General features: G+C 39.2%; 1 protein-coding gene across 1 annotated transcript in view; it reads left to right on the forward strand.

The window, feature by feature from the left end:
* Positions 1-20,749, forward strand: part of lactbl1b (lactamase, beta-like 1b) — a 100,755-nt gene that overhangs the window by 45,255 nt on the left and 34,751 nt on the right. Inside the window, exons 3-4 of the mRNA XM_039754937.1 lie at positions 4,437-4,543; positions 6,294-6,451. Coding sequence (XP_039610871.1) covers positions 4,437-4,543; positions 6,294-6,451 — 265 coding nt within the window. The remainder of the gene's footprint in view (positions 1-4,436; positions 4,544-6,293; positions 6,452-20,749) is intronic.

Raw genomic sequence — 20,749 nt, forward strand, 5'->3', positions numbered from 1 at the left:
TCCCGAATGCTTTTATATAGTAGATTATTGTACTGTACATTTAATTGCACACAAACACACACAGTTCTTACACACAACCACTAACCTATGAAGGCACGACCTCAGTGAGTCTTCAGAGGTGGTGCAGTATCTTCAGCAGGTGCGTTGTCGTCTTCTTCCGCTAAAGAAGTACTAGGAGTAGGCAGTGGGTGTCTGGGTGCGCGGCTGAAGAACATCTTGATAGGCAGTTGCTGGCGCTGTCTTTTTATATGCGTGAGGAGGCTTTTGTAGGGTATTGCCATCTTTAATCATATCCAAGAGTTTCACCTTCTCCTGGATAGTAAGCATCTTCCTCCGTTGCTTAGTTTTATTGTCAGTAGGCTTAGAAAAAGCAGCACGTTTAGGAGCCATCGTTGGGCTTAGATAAAAGTTCTCAGAAAGCGCATGCGTAGTGACGTAAGTGTGTATGAGAAAAAAATCGCGATAGAGTGAAGTCAAAGCGTGATATAGCGAGGGATCACTGTACAAGAAATTGTATAAGGCGAAATAACAAAAAAAAAAGAACAAAAAAATTATGAAAAAATAACTAAGGGGTCTGAGGGGTCACATTAGTTAAAACTAAGACAAAAGAAGTTAATTAGCTGCAAATTAAGAATGAAAACCTGCAGCCACTGCGGCCCTCCTGGATAAGAGTTGGACACCCCAGCTCTAAGCCAAGGGTTCCCAGCCTGGGGTGCCTGCACCCCCAGGTGATGCCACAAAGAGGAAGACTGAGTCAGCATTCACCAAAACTGAGTGAGGTTGCTGCAGTGTGCCGTTATTTGTAGGTCATTTATTAGTTAGTGTCCCACCTCTATGATATGAAAAGAATCAAGCATTGCACACACAGTTGACACCTGTGAATGAGCCATAGAAATGTGTGTTCTTGTGGGTTCCTGGCTGTCTTAAATGTGAATAACTTTTTTTAAGAGAATGGAATGTGGACCTTGCAATGATCTGTAGAGAAGGGCAAGGTCTAGTACTGATTTCTGAGCAAGCCCAGATCATGAAGTCACTGGTTTTGAAGCTTGGTTGACGTTTTTGCCCATTCAAGGGGGACTGAATTGGATGCAACACCTGCTGCTTACACTCGGTCCATCTCTCCTGCTGGTGGTCCTGGCAGTATCGCAACAATTGTAACTATCCTGGTGTCATCAGGGAGAAAGCTTGGGGACAAAGTCTCCAATCCCCCAAACTCCTAAATCATTGCTTGTGTGTCGTTTCCTTGTAATGCTTGCAGGATACCACAAACCCCTGGATTGTCACTCAAGTGTCTAAGGTCCACGGGAGACAGACTGATGAGATTATTGAGATTTTTAAAGGTAAATTGCTTAGTTTATATTTAAATTGTATTCACTGAATTAAAAGTTTATTTTCTTGAGTTTAATTCGTTCATCTGCAATACTGCATGCGGTTCAATTTGTGGTTCAAAATATAGAAATATAATTTCTTCATCTTCAAATGTGATATCACTTTCGTAGGGGGTGCTACCATCAATCAAACAGTTTCTGTGAGGGACATAGAAATCTTTGGGAACCACTGGTCTAGGCTCTCTTGGACTCCCTAGCCTGACTGGCTTCATGTATCTGTACATGAAAAGGAACACAAAATTGCCCGTATGTCCTCTTACTCAGAATGGTCTTGGAGAACTTGATCAAAGAATTAAGTGTCACATTTCTGACCAGCACTAACAACCAGCTTTAAACATTTAACGTCTCTTTTTTGAAAGAGTATTCAACAAAACCACAGACGTAGGCAGTTAGCAATGGTTCCTGTCCACTCCTTCCACTCTCTACTGCTTTGGGTCTTTGGTTACCTTCATAATAATGCAGCTTTATGTGAAGTGACAAGGGTGGTCAGCTATGAATTTATTTTCTATAAACATCACAGTAGTCCACCCGGATTGTTGAGATTATGGAAAGTGAGCCCCATTAAGTTTCATTTAAATTATACTCTGGAAAATTTGACCTACAATCTCATTAAAATATATGAGAAGCCTGGCAACCCTACATTATAAAACAGCAAACAATGTCGCCACCAAAACAAAAAACAAAATGACAATTTGCTAAATTTCAAAATGAATGTCTTCAAACATGTCCTAAATCCAAAAAAAAAATAAAAAGAGAGTAGACCACTAAATTCTCAAAACCTCAAATATTATTTTTAGATGCCAAGGAAAATGGCTGTAAAAATGAATAAAAACAAAGTCCAGATGATCATGGCAGTAATCTGCATTACCATCCCCACAGAAGGTGTAGGTATTAACCATTGCTCTCATTTTAATACCCTTGATTAGACTTTCCCAGGGAAAATGCAGAACACGATCACTGAATAGTAAGAACAAACCCACTTATGTCCAGTTTTATAAATGAGGTCCACTCTGCCTTTCTTAAAACTGCTGTTCCTACCAAGAGGTGCATCAAACAAGACATCCCACAATTCAATGCTTCCAAAGGGTACTCTCAATGTGACTGAATCCACAAGGTTTAGGTTGGGAACATGCACTGATAATGTGTTGCATATTATTCTCAAAAATCCTCCTTTCATCTCTTAAAAAAATCAGTATCCCCTGTCAAAGTAAATGTTTCCCACCCTTCTTTAAAATAAAATATGTCAACAGTTTCCAATTTCACTTCTTTATTTACCTGGAAATTATTATTGCTTAATTAGCTTGTCTTTTATTTCTTCTAATTTTTCATTTAGAGAGCAGATGCAGTGTGAGATTTACATTCATAATGAAATTTAAAAATATGAGTATTTGTCATTGTCACAGGGGTCCACCAGGACTGGCATTGGAAACCAGTGGCTTTGGTGATGTTCTTTTCTGTGCATTGAGTCGTCAACTGGTCTTTGGCTTTCCTTAACTAAAATGCTGTTACATTTAGGAATACATCCTCTTATTAATATCACACAGGAGCTCTCCTTCTCACACTAATGAAGTCATTTATCACGGGTATGAGGACTGCCACTATATTGTGAATGTTTAAGCCCTACAGGAGGATTACAAAGTGCATAAGTAGAACCCTTCCAAAGACTACGCCAACTGCCACTAAAAAGACTAAACACTCTGAATACTTGCTAGGTACACACATGCAAACAGCTGTCAATGTTTTCCCTTTGTCACGTAAACTGGCATTGAGGTGACCAGCACATCCTCTGGCGCAATCTTTAACTGTACAATATCTACTAGGGGCTTAGGAGTTGCCACCATATCCACCTGAGCAGGAACTTCAGAATAGATGAGAGACCACTGTTGATCGATAAAGCTTCATTCCTGGAAGGATGCCGCATGCATTACGAAGTCTGGCTAGGTCCAGGCGATTCTTTCAAGCTCCTGTATGAACTTTGCCTCTCTCCATACCTGTGTAGTTACATCTGAAATCCCATTGCCACTGCCGAGGTCTGGTGTATCAAGAGCTGTCCTACATTTGTGCATATGTCATCAGGCTCACAGTATAGCTTTTACTATATGGGTGCTTATTTCTGCAAAGCATACCCTAAACACTTCTAATTACTCATTAAAGTTACTCATTAGTACCATTCTGAAATTTCAGATTTTTTGTAAATACATAATAAGTGATATTCTGTTCTTAATTGGGGCAGCACAGTGGTGCAGTGGGTAGCGCTGCTGCCTTGCAGTTAGGAGACCCGGGTTTGCTTCCCGGGTCCTCCTTGCGTGTAGTTTGCATGTTCTCCCCGTGTCTATGTGGGTTTTCTCTGGGTGCTCCGGTTTCCTCCCACAGTCCAAAGACTTGCAGGTTAGGTGCATTGGCGATCCTAAATTGTCCTTAGTGTGTGCTTGGTTTGTGTGTGTGTGTTTGTTTCCTGCCTTGTGCCCTGTGTTGGCTGGGATTGGCTCCAGCAGACCCCCATGACCCTGTAGTTAGGATATAGTGGGTTGGATAATGGATGGATGGATGTTCTTATTTCCATTACCTCACTATCAGTTCGCTTCATATTTTATTATATTTCTCAATATTTCTCTGGTAGGTTAAGTGATATCAGTTTACTTTGAAATGAATAGAGCTATAATGTTTATGAACATGTTTGATATGGAGTCACACGAGAACAGAAATAAAGTGTATAGGCATATAGCCATATGTTTTAGCCCCTTATTTTATCAGAAATGGATTCGACAGTCCCACACAGTCAAAAAACAACTCAATTGGAGTGTTTGGAGAGGCCAGATGGCTTGATGGCATGTTTGTCATTGAAACACACAGGAACATGGGAAGAACATGAAAATAATTCATTGACGCCACTGACTTGAAAAAAATAGAAAAAACTAGACTTCCAAGTCTATAAGGCAGCAAAATGGTACCCTTTGTGCTACTGTGTAACCCAGCAGATGGGTCTGAATTTCACTTTGTTTTTCTAGCTTTATGTTTTCAGTAAATATAAATGGAATTTCCTCACAGGCACAACATCAGAGAGTGAAAATAATAAGGAGCCAATGTGTCCAAGATATCCAGAGCCAGCTCCACTGGAACACCCCATCCCTTTCCTGAAGGAGGCATTGGAAAAGGTACAAGATCTTGACTTAGTTGTGGATTTCTGTTTTTATTTTACTGCCCCCCTACCTTTATGGAGGCTGTGCAATACACTGTAGTTCAAAGATACCATGTTTATATTATCTTTGTTTTGGGGCTTAGTGCCAGTGGAAGTCATCTGGTTTGCCACTCTCGCTATTTCCAATTGAAATCTATTAATTTAACTTTTTAATGCACTTATTTAGCCTTTATGGGCAATTAGTCCCAAAAGCTAATAGCATCCAGGATCTTTGTAGGGTTTTGCTCCAGTATTTAAGTATTTTTATGCAGATAATAAAGTGTATATGATGATGGAAGGTGACTGTGACAATTTAGGGGTGTTGACTTGAAGTGTTGTCACTTTATTTCCTAACTAGACATTAAGCCCATTAAAATAACGGGCGCTAGAACAGTAGTGCATAAACATTTGTATGAACAGTCGATATTAAATGGCAAGGGACCTTGTATGTGGCTGTAATGTGTGTCACTGTATTGTGTGCCTTTAATTTTCTCTCTCAGTAATACTGGTTTGTATTTCCGTGAAATGCCTGTAATTTTGTCTGACAGTAATACAGTGGAACCTCGGTTCACGACCATAATCCGTTCCAGACTGTATGAACTGTATGTAAATATATATTTTTAAGTTTTTAAGCACAAATATAGTTAACTATACCATAGAAAGCACAGCGTAATAGTAAACTAAATGTAAAAACATTGACTAACACTAAGAAAACCTTGAACAACAGAGAAAACTAACACTGCAAGAATTTGCGCTATAGCCTTATGACCCGCTCGCTAAAAACACTTTTTTTAATGTGTTTTAAGCACAGGGGAAAAAATGAACATTTGAAAAATCTGTAATTTAATAAACAACCAAGAAAAGTAACATTGCAACAATGCACGCGCGTGCCTGTGTGTGTGTCTCTCTCTTGCGCGCCTTTGTGTGTGTCTCTCACGTGTGTGTCTCTTAAGCGCACGCCTCTGTGTCTGTGTGTGTGTCTGTCTGTCTCTCGCCTGTGTGTGTCTGTCTGTCTGTCTGTCTGTCGCGCGTGCCTGTTTGTCTCGCGTGTGTGTGCGCGCGCGCGTGCGTGTGTGTGACGTGCGCGCGCCTGTGTGTGACTCGTGCGTGTGACGCGCGCGTGCCTGTGTGTGTGTCTGTGTGTGTCTGTGTGATCGTATGTTTATGTGTGTGTGTGTATGCGTGCGTGGGGGTGTGTGTGTGTGAGACGTGCGCGCCTGTGTGTGTGCGTGACTGGTGCGTGCCTGTGTGTGTGTATCTCTCTGTACAGGGAATGCACAGGAAGAGACTGAACACGTGCTGTGTGGCCCCGCGCATGCGCACTTCACCAGAAGACACACACAAGGACACTGGACGCACACAAGGGTTTTATTAAAGAGGATGATATAAATGACACGTTAATTGAGAAGCAGACAATAGTGGAGGCAACATATGTGACAAACAGTTTTAGTTGTTAACTGCATCTCCAAATGATCTATCTATCTATCTATCTATCTATGATTCTCAACAAGCTCAAAAAGGTGTTTTCAACATTAGCCCAGTACCCATGTACCTGCTGACTTTCTTTGAGCCATTTTATTTTCTGAAGTTGTTTACCTTAATGCTTTTATTCTGCATCATATAAAATATATCATTTGCACAGGTTGGGTTTTATCAAACTTTTATCAAATGATGCCTGCTGTCTTTCTGAAAGAAATCTTTTTTTTCTGTTATTTCTCTTTGAACAGGTAGATAATCTGTTGAGGCACACCATTCATGCCACCAGCCTGCCATCATTGTCGGCAATAGTAGTTTACAATGACACCGTCCTGTGGACTGGCAACTTTGGGAAACGGAATGGGTCAGACCCGTTGTCACCTCCTCCAAATGAGTACACCATCTACAGGTACTGTAGAGCAGTTATTTGAGACAATACTGGTGTTTATGTGTGTGTGTGTGTGTGAGTGCATGTACGTGTGCATATGTGTTAAAATAGCTGTGCAAAAAAGAGAAATTTTGATTCTAAATTTTTGATTCTATCCAAATAAAATTGTTGAACAAAGCACACTGTTTTTCTGAAAACTACAATATACCTGACATTTCCAAAAACTGAATCCAACTGATGTCATGAACATGCCATAGATACTGCAGTTGAGACTTACTAAAGTGACCTTACAGATTGTCAGGAGAGGCCTGATATCAACTCTTCTAGCAGTTTTAAGCTAGTGTCCCATTATGCAGCTTCTAGTTTTGGGGTATTTCAGAATTGTCAACCGCAGTTGCTGATCACCAGATCATGTCAGCAGGCCAGGCTCCAGGGGGTCATTTAACCCCAAATATTATGTCGAACATAACAACAACTGTAACAACAGTCGATGAGGTGATCGTCTAAGGCAGAACTTTGGTAAAGGTGACATTTTCATGTAACTTTGCAAGTTAACATTCCAAAATAATAAAACAAAAAAGTAAACCCAAAGAATTAAGGACTCGTCCAGTGCCTTATTTGTAAACTACTTTTTGAAAATTGTGAGAAATACTATAGCTGTGCATAGAGGAATGTTGCGATCATAAAAAATATAACTACAGGTAAAATTCCATTACAACGAATATCTTTACAACTAAATTTTCATTACAACAAAGTATTTTTATGTTTCTGACAGTTTCCCCATATGACACGAGTCTACAGAAATCTCGTTACTACGAAGTACATTCAGCAGATGCTTTCATTACAACAAAGTTCCCTAAACACCTTGAAATGCCTGAATGAATAATCCACAGAGCAGTCAGTTCTGTGGTCGCAATTCTGTGGTCGCAGCTCAGTTGTGCACAACAATCCCCCAAACACGAACATTATCATTTTTTTTTCTTTCTTCGAACTTTCTTTGTACTGTTTTTTTCTGTTTTATTTTTGCTGTGTTTGTTTTCGGTGGTTTTCAGTGATACCTTTTGCTTATTGCTCGTCAACATCTAAAAAACATCCATTGGAATTTAACTCATTGTCATCTTCCTATAGAAACAGCAGACACGGAATAACTATAACAGTTCATATTAGAAAAAAAAAACTTGAAATTTTTGTAGCTCTCAATTGCGGCAAAAAGAAAAAAGACGTTACCAGTGAATTCGGAATTTCGCCATCGACACTGTCAACTTTCTTCAAAGACTGAGCAAAAAAGAAGAAAAATCTCAGGTTGCAAACGTATGCAAACTGCTGCATTTGAAGATGTCGAAAAAGTCATTTTTATGTGGTTCAGTGATGCTCGTTCAAGAAACAGTCCTATTAATGTGACACTCATTCAAAAAAAGGTGAGCTTTCTAAACTCTCTTGGGACCTCCATCAACAGCACAACACAGCGACGAGCATCCCGAAGTGCGATCAACGCGTCTGTGGAAGACTGTTTATCTGTTGCCAGAGCAACAGCAGGCTCACAGCTATGCTGCATCTCTCTGCCAAAGCAAACAGAAAAGATCTCGATGGGTGATGCAAGCCACTAACCTAGCCACGACCCTGCCTAATTGCTGTGTCTGTTCATAAGAGAGTGTCAGATCCCGCTACAATAAGTAACCATGCTGTTGCTGTGTCAAGCTGAATAAAGCTGGTTTTGCTAAAGTACTGAGTGTAAGCCTCATGTTTTGGGGGTCAAGACAGGGACTTATAGGGCAACCCTGATCTTTTATGATTCTCTTCTGTGGCACTTCACTACACCGCTGTGAGCCTGCTGTTACCCTGCCATGGCAATTGACAAACAATCTTCCACAGACGCAGCAATCGTGCTTCAGGACACACTTCAGTGTGTCACCCCGTTTTGAGTAGGGGTGCATGGATCCCAAAGGAGTTCAGAAACCTCACAATATGAAGAAGAAGAAAAGAATGATTCGGCTTCTGATTGATAACTGTGCTGCCCGCAACATGCTTCTACATTTAGATATTCGCATTGAATTCCTCCCACCCAATTGCACAGCAGTGCTTCAGCCATTAGATTTGGGCATCATTCGCACCCTGAAAGTGTATTATGGCAGGGAAATGCTGAGAAAAATTCTTGTCAGCATAACTTGTAGACAGGAGGAGATTAAAATTAATGTGAAAGAAGCTATTGAAATAATGGCAAATGCCTGGGCACAAGTTAAAGAAAGCACTATAGTGACAAATACAGAATCTCATTACAACAAAATTTTCATTACAACGAAATATTTTTTAGGTCCCTGGCAGTTTGTTGTAATGGAATTTTAGATGTATAGTGAATCTGAAGAGTAGCATCATCAAGTCACTGCTGATACAACAGAGGATGGGATTTGCAGAGTTTTAATGCAATTTTTATTTTAAGCCTGTTACACAGATGTTTATACTTGTAGTTATATTGCATTTTGATCATTTAATTTTACTTTACCATGTCTGTGAATCATATAGGTCAGTCTGAGCATTATTATTATTACTATTTTTATTATTATTTATTGTTGTTGTTGCTAAATTATTATCTGCTTAGTAACATGTACTTTTTTTGCCCCCTCATCCTGAAATTTATAATGGGTCGGTGCCCATGCACATTGCCTTTTATTTTAATAACCCAAAGGGACATGCTTTCAGGTCTGGATCCTAGGTGCTAAAATAAATTTACTGGACAGGTCACTTTAAAAATTTTTTAGTTTCTGAATTCTGTTTAAGGTGTAACAATGTGTGCTAAAAATGTATCTTATATTCTCACTGTGTCTGTTTAGCTTTAAAGGCCATTTGAAACACAACGAATGATTTAGAGAAGCAGGCAGGAGGATTTAGCTGAAATTCATTTCACAATCAGTTTCGTATTAAACATTTTATAGTTTTTAAATCAAATATTGTGTCACCAATTTTGTCATTATAGACTTTTTCCAAAAAATGATAAATTATATATATATGGTTGGTTGGTTGGCTTTCAATCAGGGCAAAACACATGTTGTGTACTCTTTGTATTATTTGACGGGTACTCCACAAAACTCTGATCGCAACAAGATTTGGTCATGACCCGAACTAATTTCCCCCATAGGACTGTATGTAAATACAATTAATCCATTCCAGACCGTACCAGCTGTATGTAAATATATATTTTTTTTAAGATTTTAAGCACAAAAATAGTTAATTATACGATAGAATGCACAGTGTAATAGTAAACTAATGTAAAAACATTCAATAACACTGAGAAAACCTTGAACAGAGAAAATTAACATTGCAAGAGTTCACACTACAGCTTTACGAACCGCTCGCTGTAAACACTTTTTTTAAATGAGTTTTAAATACAGGAAAAAAATGAACATTTGAAAAATCCGTAATTTATACAAAAACTAACCATAAACAACCAAGAAAAGTAACATTTCAGGAGTTCACGCTACAGCCTTATGAATCGCTGTGAAAAACCTTGAACAACAGAGAAAACTAACATTGCAAGAGTTCACGCTACAGCCTTGCGAACCGCTCACTGTAAACACTTTTTTTAATGAGATTTAAGCACAGGAAAAAAAAATGAACATTTGAAAAATCCATAATTTATACAAAAACTAACCATAAACAATCAAGAAAACTAACCTTGCAGGAGTCGAGTTCTGGCATGAAAGAAGTGAGGAGGAACTGGGTGGAGAGGAGATCATAGTTTTGAGGTAAAGTCCCTCTGTGCGATGCAAGTCTGACCGAGAACAATGTACTGTACAGGGAGAGACTGAACACGTGTGTAAATCACCAGCGCGTACGAACCAGAAAGGAAACGAAATAGAGCACAAAGAGTTCACAGCGAATGCACAGGGAGAGACTGAACACGTGCGAAAATCATCGGCGTATACGAACCGGAAGGGAAGCTGACTTGTTAGTCACCCGAGTGTGTGGTCGTGAACAGATACAAAAGTTTGGCGAACCTTTTGGTCGTAACCCAATTTGTACGTGTTCAGAGACATTCGTGACCAGAGGTTCCACTGTGTATATATCTATACTAATAAAAGGCAAAGCCCTGACTGACTGACTGACTGACTGACTGACTGACTGACTGACTGACTCACTCACTCACTCACTCACTCACTCACTGACTCATCACTAATTCTCCAAGTTCCCATGTGGGTAGAAGGCTGAAATTTAGCAGGCTCATTCCTTACAGCTTACTTACAAAAGTTGGGCAGGTTTCATTTCGAAATTCTATGCGTAATGGTCATAACTGGAACCTATTTTTCTCCATATAATGTAATGGAGTTGAGCTCGATGGCCGTGGGGGCTCCAAAAAGCACTGAAGAAAACATGCATTATACAATTGAGAAGGCAGCGAAACAATAAGAATCGACCGAGTCACACATACAACCATATTCATGAGTACAGCTACTTCGGAAACAAAGCACGGTGTAAACCTAAAGTTTAAATTAAGTTCATAGACAGGCTGCCACTAATGCGGGATACAAGTTTAATATAGGATATAAATGAGAGTTTTGATCACTTTGTAACTAACTTAAAATTACTGGTGAAGGGCTGTGCTTATGCAAATTCCGAGAGACTGTCTTTGTGGGGGGATTGACAGTTAAGGTGAGTGGGAGAGTCACGTCATCATCTCCCCTCCCATTCACCTCATTTCGCTGTGAGCTGAGCTCCGCAACACAGTCTTGAGGAACCAACTTTGTGACGCTGCCACCAAATACTCACAGAAAAATCCACAAGTTAATACACACGCTGTCTCTACAGTTTCTCCACACTTTAAATCCTCCAGGCAATACTTACAAAAGGTTACATTGACAATCGTGTTACGTTATTTTTAAAATGTTTCCTTTTCTTAGCACAAGCACAGCTGAGAAGCTTCGATGCATGTGCTCCATAACGCGTTAAAAAATAACGCATTTAGTCACACTTTGCATTCCAAGCAAAGGGGAATTTCTGGCAATGCATGATTTCCTGGTACACCGATTACATTGATGCACACATCAGAGCTACAAAAATGTAACAGTCGGAAGAAAGCGCATTGCTACGACTGATTGGAGGAAAATTTCATTTCAAAAGACTACCCGACGGAAGCCTTGATAAAAGCGTGGTTTTGTGCTCATATATACTCAGCAAAAAAAGAAACGTCCCTTTTTCAGGACTGTGTATTTCAACAATAATGTTTTAAAAATCCAAATAACTTTACAGATCTTCATTGTAAAGGGTTTAAACAATGTTTTCCATGCATGTTCAATTAACCATAATCAATTAATTAACATGCACCTGTGGAATGGTCGTTAAGACCTTAACAGCTTACAGAAAGTAGGCATTTAAGGTCACAGTTCTAAAAACGCAGGACACTAAAGAGACTTGTCTACCGACTGTGAAAAACACCCAAAGAAAGATGCCCAGTTTCTGCTCATCTGCGTGAACGTGCATTAGGCATGCTGCAGGGAGGCATGAGGACTAAATTGCCATGTCCGCACTGTGAGACGCCTAAGACAGCGCTACAGGGAGACAGGAAGGACAGCTGATCATCCTCGCAGTGGAAGAACCCGGATCTCAATCCCACGTCTGGGACCTGTTGGATCGCAGGGTGAGGGCTAGGGCCATTCCCCCCAGAAATGTCCAGGAACTTGCAGGTGCCTTGGTGGAAGAGTGGGGTAACATCTCACGGCAAGAACTGACAAATCTGGTCCAGTCCATGAGGAGGAGATGCACTGCAGTACTTCAAGCAGCTGGTGGCCACACCAGATACTGACTGGTACTTTTGATTTTGAGCCTCCCTTCATTCAGGGACACATTGTGAAACATTTTTAGTTTCTGTCTTATCGTGTTGAGTCTTTTAGTGTTCATACAAATATTTACACATTAAGTTTACTGAAAGTAAAAACAGTTGAGAGGACGTTTCTTTTTTTGCTTTTTTTGAGTGTTGCTGTCATATATATATATATATACATATCCATACATATATATATCCATATATATATATATATATATACACAAACATATAAACATATATATACATATCCATACATATATACATATACACATAAATATACACACACACACATATATATATATACAGTCTTTGGGGTGCGAGCAACTGTTGCCAGAATCCATGAAGGAAGAAAAATGAAAAACATTATTTGTACCTAATCTTAATTTATTTATCTATTCCTAAATAATTAAATGGGCAGGCTATTTCGTATCAGTGCAATACGCTGCTTGTTAAAACGGATGACTCCCGCTCTTACGTGCAAGTCTGCGTGGATATTATGAACTATCGTATCTGTTCAAGTTCTATTTAAATTTTAAATAGAAGGAATTTTTATTTAGTCGACAGAATATTATTCCGGAATAAATCAACTCAAACCTTAAATAATTTATAATATTTTGCTCTCCATAAAAATATACCCTGTCTAAATTATACAAGTTAGAAATAAAGTAAACGTTAAAAGAACAAACATTTAAATTTCTTTACTCTTATGTACTTTTATATAAAAAATAAACTTAAATTTTAAATATCCCAAAATATTTTGCTCTCCATAAAAATATCCATCCATCCATCCATTTTCTAACCCGCTGAATCCAAATACAGGGTCACGGGGGTCTGCTGGAGCCAATCCCAGCCAACACAGGGCACAAGGCAGGAACCAATCCTGGGCAGGGTGCCAACCCACCGCAGGACACACACAAACACACCCACACACCAAGCACACACTAGGGCCAATTTAGAATCACCAATCCACCTAACCTGCATGTCTTTGGATTGTGGGAGGAAACCGGAGCGCCCGGAGGAAACGCATAACAAAACTTGGAAATATAAATAAAATGTGTTCTTTTCAGCAATAACAAATCAGATCATTCAGTTGTCTTTGCTCTTATGTCATTTTATTAGAGCTGGACGCCTGGCATCTTTTTTGGCAAGAAGTTCGTTTATGTTTGGTGTGAGGTTCTGTGTTGTGGAGATTCTCAGGATGGATTGCAGGTGCTCATCAGTGAGGCGACTCCTGTGTGCTGTTTTGTTAGTCTTCATGACTGAGAAGAGCTTCTCACACAGATATGTGCTACTAAACATGCACAAGGTTCGAGCCGCATTTAGACGGAGCTGGAGCATTTTTGCGGGAATGGAGTGAATAAACTGTGCGAGCCCTGCAGTATCGTACTTTGCCTTCAGTGTGCCATTACACTGCAGCTCAATCACCTCCATCTGAATCTGCACAGGTGCAGTTTCCACATCGACAGCAAATGGGTTGCAAAACAACTCAAAATTCTTTTTTTGTTCTTCAAAGTCACCAAAGCGCCATGCAAACTCAATGTGCAGTGCGCTCAGTTTATCAGCAAAGTGCGTATTTGGGAACACCGTAGTGCCAACTTGGTTCAACATTACTTGGCAACAGGGAAAGTGGGGCAAGTTGCACTGGTGCATTTGTGTCTCCCATAAAAGTAGCTTCACTTGAAATCACTTTGTGATTGTGCACGGGTAACAACATCTGCTGAAGTGTCAGATTCTTCTTTAACTCTTCTGCTTTCTGTATCTTGTGCATTGCATTCAGGTCTTTCAGGTTATCTTGATGTTTTGTCTCATAGTGCCGTCTTAGATTAAATTCTGTAATTACAGCCACATTAGCTCCACAAATGAGACACACGGGTTTACCGGCAATGTCAGTAAATATATACTCAGCCTCCCATCGGTTTTTAAAGGCTCTATGTTCAGAATCACCTTTTCTCTTTGGCATCGTGTGGGCTAGCTTCGCAATATCTTGCAGCATCATAAGCTAGACTTGATTAACGCGGTAAGTGTTCGGCAAGGCAGCTGAAGCGTGCATTATGGGATCTGTAGTTTATTGTGTTACCAGCGCTTCATATCCCCGGGCCATTAATAACAATAATACAGTATATAAAATGATCTTGCGGGCTGGATATAATTACACGCAGGGCTGGATGTGGCCTGTGGGCCTTGAGTTTGACACATATGGACTAAAAAGACCTTGAAAAGATATATTTTTTCAAATGTGATCGCGCAATTCAGATCGAGTTGACGCGCACTACAGTACATCGAGCCCTCGTGCTATTGTGGTTCTGCCTGCGTGCGTCAATAAGTTACCCTCCTCTCGCTCTTACTTTTTTACCGTTCATCTAATGAATACACAGTATGGCTTTACCAAAACAATCATTGATCGTGAATAAAATATCCATTATTCATAAAGCTTCAATTGATGATCTGTCTTTCTGCGTTAACTGCATATTTTTTCATACGTCTCAAACCAAGGGGATGCGAGGCTAAAATGAATCGGGAAGCACACGTACATACTCAGTGCATCCCCTCTCGGCAATCAAACCTCGGACGCCGGCACTAGAGGCGAAGCCACTACTATTGCGCCACGGCGTGTGGTTTGTCTATTTGAGCGTAGCAGTGTAATTCTGTTTTTGTTCAGCACTCTTTGGAACTGTTGCTTTTTGTCTGCGCACTGCGTCAGTTCACGTGAGCTGCTGAATATGGTTTTATATATCACTTGCTCGCTTCTAATTGTTTCGCTGCCTTCTTAATTATATAATGTATGTTTTCTTCAGCGGTTTTTGGAGCTCTTCCTGGTTTTCTACGTACTGCGTAATTGCGTGGGAGGCGTGATGATGTCACACGAATGAGCCTGCCAAAATTCAGCCTTCTACCTACATGGGAAGTTGGAGAATTAGTGATGAGTCAGTCAGTCAGTCAGTCAGTGAGGGCTTTGCCTTTTATTATTATATATATATATATATATATAGATATATGTATATATCTATACTAATAAAAGGCAAAGCCCTCACTCACTCACTCACTCATCACTAATTCTCCAACTTCCCGTGTAGGTAGAAGGCTGAAATTTGGCAGGCTCATTCCTTACAGCTTACTTACAAAAGTTGGGCAGGTTTCATTTCGAAATTCTACGCCTAATGGTCATAACTGGAAGGTATTTTTCTCCATTAACTGTAATGGAGTTGAGCTGGAATGACGGGCGGCGGAGTTTCATGTGACATCATCACGCCTCCCACATAATCACGTGAACTGATTGTCAACGCAGTGCGTAGAAAACCAGGAAGACCTCCAAAAGCGCTTAAGAAAACATGCATTATATAATTGAGAAGGCAGCTAAAACAATAAGAAGCGAGCGAGTGACATATACTACCATATTCATGAGTGTTGCTGCCTCGGAAAGAAAGAAAGGTGTAAACCTAAACTTTAAATTAAGTTCATAGACAGGCTACGCTGGCGCTTCACATGCCCACAGGTAATGCGGGATACAAGTTTAATGAGAGGACGCAGGATATAAACGAGAGTTTTGATCACTTTGTAACTAAGTTAAAATTGTAGGTGAAGGGGTGTGCTTATGCAAATTCTGAGAGACTGTGTTTGTGGGGGATTGACAGTTAAGGCGGTGGGGAGTCACGTCATCATCTCCCTCCCATTCATCTAATTTCGGTCTGAGTTGAGCTCCGCGGCTAATGCCGTCTTTCGAAGCAACTTTGTCAGACTGCCACCAAATACTCACAGAAAAATCCACAAGTTAATACACATGCTATCTCTTGAGTTTCTCCACACTGAATCCTCCAGGCACTACTTACAAAAGGTCACATTGACAATCGTGTTACGTTATTTTTAAAATCTTTCCTTTTCTTAGCACAAGCACAGCTGAGAAGCTTCGATGCATGTGCTCCATAACGCTTTAAAAATAATGCATTTAATCACACTTTGCATTACAAGCAAAGGGGAGCTTTTGTCAATGCATGATTTCCTGGTACACGGATTACATTGATCAGCGCATCCCGATTCATTTTACCCTCGCACCACCTTAGTTTGAGAAGAAGTCTGAAAAATATGAGGTTAACACAGAAAACATCACCAATTCAAGCTTTATGAATAATCGATTCGCCATCAATAATTGTTTTGGTAAAGCCATCCTCCTTCCATTTTATAATTTTTCCGCCACTAGCCATGATTAAATGAACGGTAAATAAAGTAAGAGCAAAGCGAGGGTGACTTATTTAGGCAGGCATATATATGACAGCAACACTCATGACAATGTCAATCATGTTACGTTATTATTAAAATGTTTCCTTTTCTTTTTCATTACTTCTTTAACACACTACTTCTCCGCTGAGGCGCGTGGATTTTGCTATATATATAATATATGAATGACCTCCAAAGAGCGCTGAGACTTTTGATATCATGAACGTGTCTGCAAAACTGTGGTCTCCTGCCCAGCAAAAGTCGAGCAGCCAGCGCGCTGCATAGCTGTGCCGGCCTTTGAGACGCTGACTGCGCTTCTGCCTTAAGTCAAAGTGAGCACTTTTAATTTTTTTCATCCTCCCCCTGCGCTATAGCCCAGACAAGTGCAAACACGGGACCCCTTTTCTACACCGCGGCAAAATAATATTAAGGCGATTCACACTTTCTTTTGCACGTATACGATTATGAGGTCATCACCTCGGATTATGAAGACACGCACACGAGTGGAGGACTGACAGTGCCATCACAGCTGATTAATGGCAGGGACGTCTCACCAGTCTACACAAGACCCACCGTGACTGTCCCCAAAAGGCGATCATAACGTCAGCGAACACATCTCTCTACTATATAAAAGAAAAGGCAACTTTCCTTTCTTTACACCTTTTATCCCAAACCAAAGCCTTTCTCTCTTAACAGTGCAGAGGACACAAAACTAATTTTCTTTAAATGCCGGTAAGGCACATTACCAGAGGCACAAATTTGAACGTTCACATAGAAAATGTAATTTCTATACCACAGCCGTCGTGTAGCGCCTTTCAAAAGGGATCTACTACCGAGAGATGATCCATATACATTTTAGCTGCTGTTAGTTACTTACCTGTTGTGTTACACAGTCTTTAAAATGTAGTTTACCCAAGAACCACTCCAGTAGTGCTCAATGTACCTGTACTTCTTAAAACGTTAATGTTTTACTGTTTAATAACTTATAGACTATATTTTATTATTTTTCCCTTGCACTCAGTGACCAAAGCTATACACACACATATAGACACATACAAACATACACACAAGTATATATATGTGTATATATATGTATGTATGTGTATATATATATATATATATATATACACACACACACACACACACACATACATACATACTGTACATACATACATACACACATATATAAAATTTGTGTGTGTGTATGTATGTATGTGTGTGTATATATGATGTAGATAGGTATGTATATATATATGTGTATATGTAGATATGTATATATAGATATGTAGATATGAAGATATGTATGTGTATATATATGTGTACATATATATATATGTATGTATGTATGTATGATGTGTGTGTGTGTGTGTGTGTGTGTGTGTGTGTGTGTGTGTGTATATATATATGACAGCAGCAATCCAAGCTTTGAGAAAACAGTAAAAAGGAGGCGTGTCAGACGTCGTGGTACATTTTCTGATGCAGCTACACGAAAACAACTTTGTGACGCTGCCGCCAAATACACAAAACAATTACTTTGACAATCATGTTACATTATTTTTAAAATGTTTCCTTTTCTTTTTCATAGTTTCTTAAACACATGACATCAAGTGCGTATTTTGCTATATATATATATATATATATATATATATATATATATATCACAGCGACACTCATAACAGTGACAAAACAATTACATTGACAATCATGTTATGTTATTTTCAAAATGTTTCCTTTTCTTTCTCTTTCCTTCTTTAACACACTACTTCTCCACTGCCAAGCGCGAGTATATATATATATATATATAGATAGATAGATATATCTATACTAATAAAAGGCAAAGCCCTCACTCACTCACTGACTGACTCATCACTAATTCTCCAACTTCCCGTGTAGGTAGAAGGCTGAAATTTGGCAGGCTTATTCCTTACAGCTTACTTACAAAAGTTGGGCAGGTTTCATTTCGAAATTCTACGCGTAAGGGTCATAACTGGAAGCTATTTTTCCCCATATAATGTAATGGAGTCTTGAGTTGGAGATGGCCGTGGGGGGCGGAGTTTCGTGTGACATCATCACGCCTCCTACGTAAGTACGTAGATAACAAGGAAGAACTCCAAACAGCGATCAGCACAAAACGCCATTTCACAATTGAGAAGGCAGAAAAACATTATGAAGCAAATGATGCATACAAGCATATTCATAAGTACAGCTACTGCGGAAACAAAGCACGGCGTGAACCGTAAGTTTATATTAAATTAAGTTCATAGACAGGCTGCCACTAGCGTTTGTAATTTAGTGCCTGCCCATATAAGGCCGTCCATCAGCGGCAATCCAATACAAACACTGCCGGTAAATGTTCACGGTGAAGGACTGTGCTTATGCAGAGGAAGATGAGATGGTCAGGGTGGTGTTTGGCACAAACTCATTGAAACTGAGAGAGAAACTTTTAAGTGCCGGGTCTTAGCTGACATTACACGAGATGGCACCAGTACAGCTGGGAACCTTCGATGCAAGAACACCAAGCGGCTCACGTGAACTGACGCAGTGCACAGACAAAAAGCAACAGTTCCAAAGAGTGCTGAACAAAAACCGAATTACACAATTGAGAAGGCAGCAAAAAAATATGAAGCGTCTTATACATAGAATCATATTCATAAGTGCAGCTACTGCGGAAACAAAGCACACGGTGGAAAAAGTGAATGTCCTGCTAAAGGAAGACAGTGTAAAAAAACGTGCATGCAGTTTGTCACATCACAGATAAAAGGAAGACGAGCTGTTTATTGATGCAGTAAGGAACTAATCGATGAATGAAACCTCTTATCTTTACAACGATTGACAAACACGGAATGTAACTTGAACACATCCTACAAATACGAGCCTGATTGAAAGAAATAATGATAATCAAATCCTTGATGACAGCAACATTCAATAACACTCACAAAACAATTACTGTATATTGACAATCATGTTACGTTATTTTTAAAATGTTCCCTTTTCTTTTCATAACTTCTACTTCTCCACTGCATACGGGTATATATATATAAATGTATATATATACCCGATCTACAATACATACTTTAGCATAGACAAGCCACACGCTGTGGCTAATTGTAGAGTCTTAAGCCTCTAACGCCGACATTCGAGGTTGATTCCCGAGAGGGATGTACTGACTATGTACGCTACCGATTCATTTTACCTTCGATCTCCTTGGTTTGGGACGTATGAAAAAATATTAGGTTAACGAGAATCATGTTACGTTATTTTTAAAATTTTCCCTTTCTTAGCACAAGCACAGCTGAGAAGCTTCGATGCATGTACTCCATAACGCTAAAAATAACGCATTTAATCACACTTTCAATTCCAAGCAAACGGGAACTTTTGTCAATGCATGATTTCCTGGTACATCCATTACACTGATGCACACATCACAGCTACAAAAATGTTAGAGTCGGAATAAAGCGCGTTCCTACGACTGATCATTTCGACTTCCCGGCGAAGCCTTGATAAAAGCATGGTTTTGTGCACACTGAAAAGCAAGCAAAATTAGATGCATTACAGAAAGCGGACTTTGTGGCTCTTACTGGGGATCATTGGACTTCCGTGACCGTTAGTAATTCTAAATACATCTAATTACAAAATGTTCAATGATCACACTGTTTTAGCCTAATGTACAAAATAATTTTGGCTAATGTTACTCAGAGTTTAAAGAGTAAGCTGGTCAAATTACCTTTTATGTTTCTGACTTATTTTTTAAGAAGAAAAACTGCACTTTATGGTGAAATTTTGGTTATTATTATTTAAAGACAATACTATTCTGAAAATGTACTTAAAGTACTTAAACTACCACTTTATTTTTAAGTCTGCCCAATTTTAACCAGGGATGATATTTTTGTTTCTGTTTTGAATTCAAATGCAGTTTAAAGGCTTTTTTTCAGAAATTAAAACAGCTTCAGTTTACAATATTCATGTCCATGTCTATTATTTGATTCTGTCGCCCACTAAAACCGTTTTAAATAAAAAAAAAACATTTGCGATTTGGGGCAAATTTACGTGTGCGATTACATACGATTAATCAAGATTAATTCTTACACAGCCTCTAATTAATTGGATTAATTTTTTAATCGAGTCCCACCTAATATATATATATATGTAGATATATATATGTAGATTTGTATATATATGTGTATATACAGTATATATGTAGATATGTATATGTTGTATATACAGTATGTATATATATGTGTGTGTATATATACAGTATGTGTATATATATATATATTTATATATATATTTAT

The sequence above is a fragment of the Polypterus senegalus genome, chromosome 6 (genome assembly GCF_016835505.1).
Source record: "Polypterus senegalus isolate Bchr_013 chromosome 6, ASM1683550v1, whole genome shotgun sequence".
Lineage (NCBI taxonomy): Eukaryota > Metazoa > Chordata > Cladistia > Polypteriformes > Polypteridae > Polypterus > Polypterus senegalus.